Consider the following 7,921-nt stretch of genomic DNA (forward strand, 5'->3'; position numbering starts at 1 on the left):
TACCATTAATTAATGTGTCATGTGGATCATCGTTTATAGGAGGAGAGTGCACCAGCAATCCTTTGTTTATTATTCTAGTCCGTAAGATTCTTGTGGTTTGAGACACTATGTTTCCAACATGTCTGAGTTAAATATATAATGACAAAAAAACACTAAATAATTATTTAGTTTTGAAAATAAATATTTATTTCGTTTTGAAAATAAAAATACATTAAATACACTAAAAACAATCATTTGTGATAAAAAAAAATTCTAAAACATCATCTGTATTCTAATACAAAGGGAGTATTAAACAGAGACTTTATCATGTGTACATAAATCAAGGTTTTTTTTAATGCTCTATCTCTACCCAAATCAATCTTCTCTAATGGCTTCTATCAGCTTATTCGAGTATTTTCTTTTGCTTTATCATCGAGCCCTTTTCTCATCTTCTATTACTTCATCAGCAAGAAGTCCTTTACATTACGTACATATCAAGAAGTCCTTGGCTCAATCTTGGGATGCTTCCAGACTTGATTGCAAGGCTTCGCCAGCTCGATGATCTAATTTAAAGTTTTTACATAAAGAAAAATCCGTAAACGTTGTGGCGTACAGTTAATACGAGGTGTGTGGGTGCCAACCAAAAAAAAGTTTTAAAACAAAAACAAAGGGTCAACCTTCGCCTATCATATCATCATCACTGACTATATAAATCTCGTATGCAGCCTCTTTGTCTTCTCACATTAACTCTTCTATTCCTCTCTCTCTCTTTCTAAGAAATAGCTATAGTTGTACTTCTACCAGAGCTTCTAGTGATCCTAGCAGATATCTAGAATTGACCATCATATAACATATCTCATTTCAACAGTAACATAAACAAACACGACAAATGATTTAATTGGAACATCAGAATCCGAAATCAATCAAGCAAGAAGCAAAATGACACTGAATCTTCCATTCTTTCATTGATCCTTCAACTGATGATCATGCAAAGCAAACTCACAAAACTAATCAGAGAGTGTTAATTTGGAATCTGTATCTTAATTTTGACTTGAACATTCAGTAGCTCTGTAGAAAAAGGAAGATAAAGCCACTGCCTTTCGTTGAGGACATACCACAGTACCGTGCTGCAGATCCACCAACATTGCCTCTGCCTTTCGTTGTTCCTCCTTGCTACATAAGCCGGCCAGCATACCATGGAAAGTGATGTCATTACGAGCCACACCACAAGAAATCATTTCGTCGAAAATGTTTAGGGCACCATTAAGATCACCCATTTGACAAAACCCATGAATCAAAGTGGTATAAGTAACTGTATCAGCAACTATTCCTCTTCGATGCATCAGGTAGAAAATCTCCAGTCCATCGTCAACCCTTTTAGCCTTACAATAGCCATTAATAAAAGGGTAGTATAAGTGACTACGTCCGGAGAGCAGCCCTTGGTTGCCATCAAATCAAACATGCGCTTGGCATCATCTAGACGGTTACATAGATTACAGCATTAGCTTTGATGTGGCGTTCCTCCATCTTCCTAAGCAGATTCATGGCAGATTCAGTGTCACCCATCTTACACAATCCGTTTACAATAGTTCCGTAAGTAACCTCGTCAGGTTCATGACCATTTTCAACCATCCGATCAAGCAGAGCCGTTGCTTCGAGCATTCGACCTTCCATACAAAGACAATTCATGAGTGTGTTGAAGGTCACGACATTGGGTGTTTCAACCATATGATCAAACAAAACTACGGCTTCAGAGATCCTGTCTTGGAGGCATAACCCGTGGAGCAGCGTTGTAAACGTAACAACATCAGGCTGGAAACCAAGTTTACTGATCTTTCCAAGTGTAAGATAAAGCAAATGACAAGTTATGACAGCTGCAGAAACATTTCATCAAAATAATAATAAGCCGCAAAAGTTTTGGTACGAAATATTACAAACCAAAAGAGCTCCTTGAGCTGAGACCTGAGAGAGTTATTTGATATTTATATATATACTAAGTCACTCTCGTTTCTTTAGTTTCCAACACCAACAGGTCCAACACAGTCGCTGTCCAGTTTGATCTTCTTACTTGGTGTTTCAGCTTCCTCATCTTCCTCTTCTCCTTCTTGTTCTTCGGACTCTGTGTTTCCTCCAGAAGACTCTGCTGCGTCATTGCTTGGTTCATCAACGGCTTGAGACTCTTCATCTTTCTTCTTCAGATTCTCAATCACCTCCATCAGTTCTCTGTTCACCTGTTTTATCAAGCATTTATATGTTATAGCCAAAGTTATTACATTGGGAATTCCGACAAAATTGGTAACAATTAAGAATGTACAAGAAGATGCGATGAAATTGTTTTAACCTGTGGGTTCTGGAGAAACTCAGAAAGGTCAGTAGTGCAACAATGGCAGGTCATGACATTCTTCTTTGCACGTAGTGTGCGCCCACCTCTGCTTCTCTCCCGCACTTGAGCTACCCCAGCAAATTTAGCTTCTAAGCATCCCTTGCAGAAGTTGTGAGCACAAGGCGTTGCCACTGGGAGACTCATCACTTTCTGACAGATTTGGCAGTTGAACTCTATGTCAAACCAGAAAAATAAAACACAATTAACAGTTATGGATGGTGCTCTAGATTACAAATTTACAACAACACAAGTGACAGTCGATGTTATACCTTTGCGAAGTTTGTCCATCATAGAATTCTTTCCTCTTTTCCTAACGATCTTCCTATACTCAGGATCCAGAGCAGCAATACACTTTTTACTAGCAGGTGGAGACTTCATCCATTTCCAACGACCATCAGCTTCCTAATCAATGAAAAATGTATACACAGGCACAAGGAGAAAAGCTTACAAATAATGAACCAAACCAAAGAAGAATATATGGTATCTGCTCAAGCAAAAAAAAAAAGCTCTACAAACATCGAAATCCCATGATGGCTTCTCCTTTCTCACAAACAGTTCAGTAGCTTTCTTCAGCTCAGGAATAACAGGCAATGGTCTTGGACGATCACCAAGCACATCACTGCAGTATAGTTCAAAACCCTCCTCATAAGGCATTAAATATAGCAAATATAGAAATAAGGCACCTTCCGAAAGAAAATATATATCAAACCTGGCCCATGGAGCTGCCTCATTGTCACATCGGACAAACAGGTAACGGCAGACCTTAAAAGAACCCTATGGAAAACAGACGAGTAGGTCAGGAAAAAAACAACTCAGCTCAAAAGGTATAGCCCGTATAGGTGAACAATTAAGAGAGTTATCTATATATATGAACCTGTATTCCAACTTTTCGCCAGCACTTCTCAATCCTATAAACCCCATCATATCTCACTCCTTCCTCAGGGGCATATGCTGAACGCTTCTCCTTGTGAGACCTGAAAATTGAAGCGTCAGGATAACATTCTGCTCATAGTATATCAGGATAACGTACATCCAGCTTAAGCTGAGCACAGCCCTATGATATACAAATCTATTCTTATTCAATAAAGAAAGCAAATTTTGACACAGGAGCATCTTATTTCACCTATAGTTAGACTGCAAAAAAAGTGAGAAATATAACCTGACAACTCGGACAGGATAGCCCATTTTGCAACTAATTCTTAGAGCTTCATTCATTTTCTCAAACTTCTGGTCAAAAGACTGTATCTTGTTAGTTCTTTTGTTTCCACTGAGATCCCTTCCACCACTGCAACACACAATCAAATATATTAAGACAAATAATTATGTAATAGTCAAAGCACCAAAGGATAAGAGTAAGTAAAGCAAACCTTCCAGTGTAGAGGAACCATTCGCCGTGGTCTTCATCATCTTCATACCCACCAGAGAGAGCAACTGACTGAGCACCAAAACCAGATTGCCCAGCGATTCCAGCAACATGGGGGAAATGAGCACCCCATTGCCTACAATCCTGTCTGTCATCCCAAGACTCACCAACCAAGACACCTTTCTTTCTAGTGGGATCATTATCCGCTGTTATTGGACCAAAATAATCACCTGGTATAGTAACATATATCTTACCACTACAAGCATTAGCTTTCCCAGTCTTTTTAGCCCGCGAGGTAGTAAACGCCTTATCAGGCCTGTCCTGGTTCCGGATGAAATGCTGAACTTTGGTTGCAGTTGCATCAACAGCACAGTTTGAAGCCTTTGCTAAACGAATAGCAGAGACTAGAGCTGAGTTGATACGGGGATTCTGCGCCACGTGTTTCGGAATCTTGCCTCGGCATGTCATACAAGTTAGATTCCCTTGACCTACCCATTTCTCAAAACATTTCAAACAGAAGTTGTGCCCACACGGTGTCTACAACAACAACAACAACCAAGTGCATAATAATAACTCACATCAGTCTCTCATACTCTAATAATAATCATAAACCAAAGACTCAAAACACAATCACAAGCATTGAAGATTCAATACTAGTCTCAAGATCTAACTAACCGTGATAGGTCTTTCAGGCAATTGAATGCAAATAGAGCAACACACAGCTTCAACATCGTTCGACTTCTTCTCGTCTTCTACATCGTCATTAGCAGCACCACCACCACTCATGAGTCGCTGCCTTTTTTTGGCTTTATCAGCTTCAGTCAAGGTCATATCAGCCTCGATCGCACGGACCGCTGCTACAAGAACTGAACCGGGAACCGGAACGGCGGAATCGACGATATCGCCGGAGCAATCGGGACACTGCCACTCTCCTCCGGTGGAAGAAACGAGCGATTCGGGGAGGAGACACGCCACGTGCCATGGAGTGACGCACGTGCTGCACGTGAGCGACTCTTCAGCAGGAGGAGTGGCCTTGCACCGCATACACACACCGTCTCCGTCGCAAGGAACCTGAATCTCAATCGCCATTGTTGAATCGAGTGTGAGAGAGATTGGTGTTATCGAGATTTGGGGGAAATTATAAAAGGAGAGAGCGGCGGGTTTTGAAAATATTTGGGGGAGTTGAAAAGCGAGCGTCTTTTTTAACAAAATGAAAAAAAAAAATCTCACAGTTTTGATAATATCGTGATTTTATTTTCCTTAAGAGGTGTGGTGGTATGGCCCTATGGGTCAATATTTTATTATTTAACATTATTTTCGTCACATGTTTATGAGAATTTTTATTGGAACTGCTGATAAATATGTAGTTTAAGAATAGAGACAATTTATTTATTATATTAAAAATGATATTTTTTGCACCATTTTATTAAAATGATTAAGGTGTAATTTTGAAAGTGTACCGATAAATATGTGATGATTTTAAGAAAAAGAAAAAAAACAAACAAACAAAAGGTAAGTTATGAAATGGTGTTAGTGGTTTGGTGGAAAGTAATGGTTTTCTCTAGTTTGCAAAACAGAATTATATGTATGTCCTACGGGCATAACATCTACCATTGGATTCAAAAAGGCGTAGGCTTCTGGCAATTTGGCGACTAAAAAAATGCTTGAAAAAATGGCAGAATTAAAACAAATACAGATCAAATTAAATATATTAAGCATAACAAAAATTGGTGTTCTTGTGGATAATTTAATTTTGATTGAGTTATTAATATATTTTTTATATAAGGAAAAAATAAAGAAAGATAGTCTAAAAAGACTTTGTTGAACTTACTCAATCAAAAATCTTTTCATTCTCTTATGAGAATTAAAGAAATAATATTTTCATACAATATCTTAATTGAATTCTATGTAATGATCAATAAAGTAAGTTTTATTTGCTATCTACACGTGTTAAAACTCTAGCACCGACGTAATCTATATTTAATTTTGAATTGACGAACAACCAATAGGAATATTACTCTTTTAGTAGTCTTGAATAAAAAGCGAAATGGGGCGTAGCCAAGCGGTAAGGCAACGGGTTTTGGTCCCGCTATTCGGAGGTTCGAATCCTTCCGTCCCAGAGTATAGTCATTACCGAATCAATCTTCTATTGCCTTTGTACACCATCTTTCTCTTTCTGTTTAAAAATCCAATCTTTTTTAAGAATAAAATATTGAAATGAAAAGAAGAATAAACTTATTTTTCATTATTTTAACCGAATTCAAAAAAAATCTATATTTATATCTATAAATATAGATTTCTATTCAAACTAATATGGGATTCATTTGAATTCTGACTGAACCTTTACGCGTAAATTCACTATTCCATTCATAGAGAAAAAAAGGTATCGATTACGATATACTGACTGAACTATGACTATTCATGATTCCATAATTGAATCAATTACACAAACTAGAAGAATGTTATGGTAAAACATCGTTTAAAACGATGTGGTAGAAAGCAACGTGCGACTTGAATTGAAGGACCTGATCTGCTGTGGATTTTTTCATCCGCCACTTTTTATATTTTTATATAGGAATATAGGTGCTCTTGGCTCGACATTTTGTATTCTATTTTACTCGAGTCCTACACCTTTTTGGAATATAAAAAAGAGGATGTGAAAGACTCGTATATAGCTTGATATCAAATTTTATCTACTCTTATCTTTCACTTCCATCATATTTATTTTGATTTATTAGTATTCCTCCTAAGATACGAATACTAAAAAAAAACCTGCGAACAACTATTATGTTTTATAATAATAAACAAATTTATGAAAAAAAATTTGGATCTCGATTATATAAATTCGAATTTTTTTATAAATACAAAATTTTACTGTATAGAAAAAAATACTGTATATAAAATAGAAAATAATATATTAATTATTCATAAAACTAATATATATATTATTATATGAATAATTTATTCATCATAAAAAATGAAAGGCCATAAAAAGTGGGTCTAAAAAAGTATAAAAAGATTTGAGATTATCTTAACTGGCTTAGTTTTCATTCATTGTATGAACTAACAAACCAAGGGGTTAAGCTTTTTTATTGATTTTTTTCTATTCGTTTCACTATATGAAAAATTCATAATCATATTGACAACATTGTATGGACCAAATATAATTCTCTCATAGATAAATGGATCTATTTATCCCTGACGCACACACTACTGGATTTTTTTCTTTATTCTGGTTGTATCTACATATTTGCAGTACGTTCTTTTTTTGTTTTTTGGGGTTGCTAACTCAACGGTAGAGTACTCGGCTTTTAAGTGCGACTAGCATCTTTTACACATTTGTATGAAGAAAAGGATTCGTCCAAATCTGCGGTAGAGTTTGTAAGACCACGACTGATCCTGAAAGGAATGAATGGAAAAAATAGCATGTCGTATCAAGGGAGAATTCAGATAACATTTTTTTGCTTTCCTGATCGGTACAACCCTTTTTTTATGTAAAAAAAAAGAATTCCAATTTGGGTCAAGTGAATAAATATAAATGGATGGATAAAAAACCAGTTTTCCTTATTCCAGGAAAAAAAAAGAAACGAGCTTCCATTCGTAATTTGAAAAATTACCCAAACTAATTAAATGTTAAAAATAAATTAGTGCCTAATACGGGTATGGGAAGGCATTTTTTTCTTGCGTGTTATTATCAATTTTTTCATAAGTCCTAATTATTTTTTTAACTAGTCCATTTGGATTAGGTTGGAGTGTGTAAAAGAAGCAGTATATTGATAAAAAATATATAAATATTTCCAAAATCAAAAGAGCGATTAGGTTAAAAAAATAAAGGATTTCTAATAATCTTGTTTTGTTATTCTATAATATAACGAACAGAAACCTATTAAAGATAGAGAATAGAGAATCCGGTTAGCAGTCTACCTGTTTATGAGGTATCTATTGCTTTCGTAGTCTAATACCTTATTTTGACTGTATCGCACTATGTGTCATTTCAGAACTCAAGAAAATAAAGACTTTACCTTCGGTTCAAATCGAATTTCAATCCAAATGGAGAAATTTCAAGGATATTTAGAGTTCGATGGGGCTCGGCAACAAAATTTTCTATGTCCACTTTTTTTTCGGGAGTATATTTATGTACTTGCTTATGATCATGGTTTAAATAGATTAAATAGAAATCCCTCTATTTTCTTGGA

General features: G+C 35.9%; 1 protein-coding gene across 1 annotated transcript; it reads right to left on the reverse strand.

Moving 5' to 3' along the window:
• Window positions 1–1,854: 1,854 nt before the first annotated feature.
• Window positions 1,855–5,101, reverse strand: LOC104750808 (E3 ubiquitin-protein ligase ORTHRUS 1-like). The gene is made up of 9 exons (XM_010472657.2): window positions 4,401–5,101; window positions 3,730–4,262; window positions 3,522–3,647; window positions 3,237–3,336; window positions 3,072–3,136; window positions 2,879–2,981; window positions 2,632–2,764; window positions 2,321–2,535; window positions 1,855–2,210 (listed from the first exon to the last, which is right to left on the reverse strand). Exons 1-9 carry the CDS (start codon window positions 4,812–4,814, stop codon window positions 1,992–1,994), a joined length of 1,908 nt encoding a protein of 635 aa, XP_010470959.2. The 5' UTR covers window positions 4,815–5,101; the 3' UTR covers window positions 1,855–1,991.
• Between the last annotated feature and the right edge of the window lie 2,820 nt (window positions 5,102–7,921).

This window comes from Camelina sativa, chromosome 16, assembly GCF_030686135.1.
Source record: "Camelina sativa cultivar CO46 ecotype springtype chromosome 16, ASM3068613v1".
Taxonomy (NCBI): domain Eukaryota; kingdom Viridiplantae; phylum Streptophyta; class Magnoliopsida; order Brassicales; family Brassicaceae; genus Camelina; species Camelina sativa.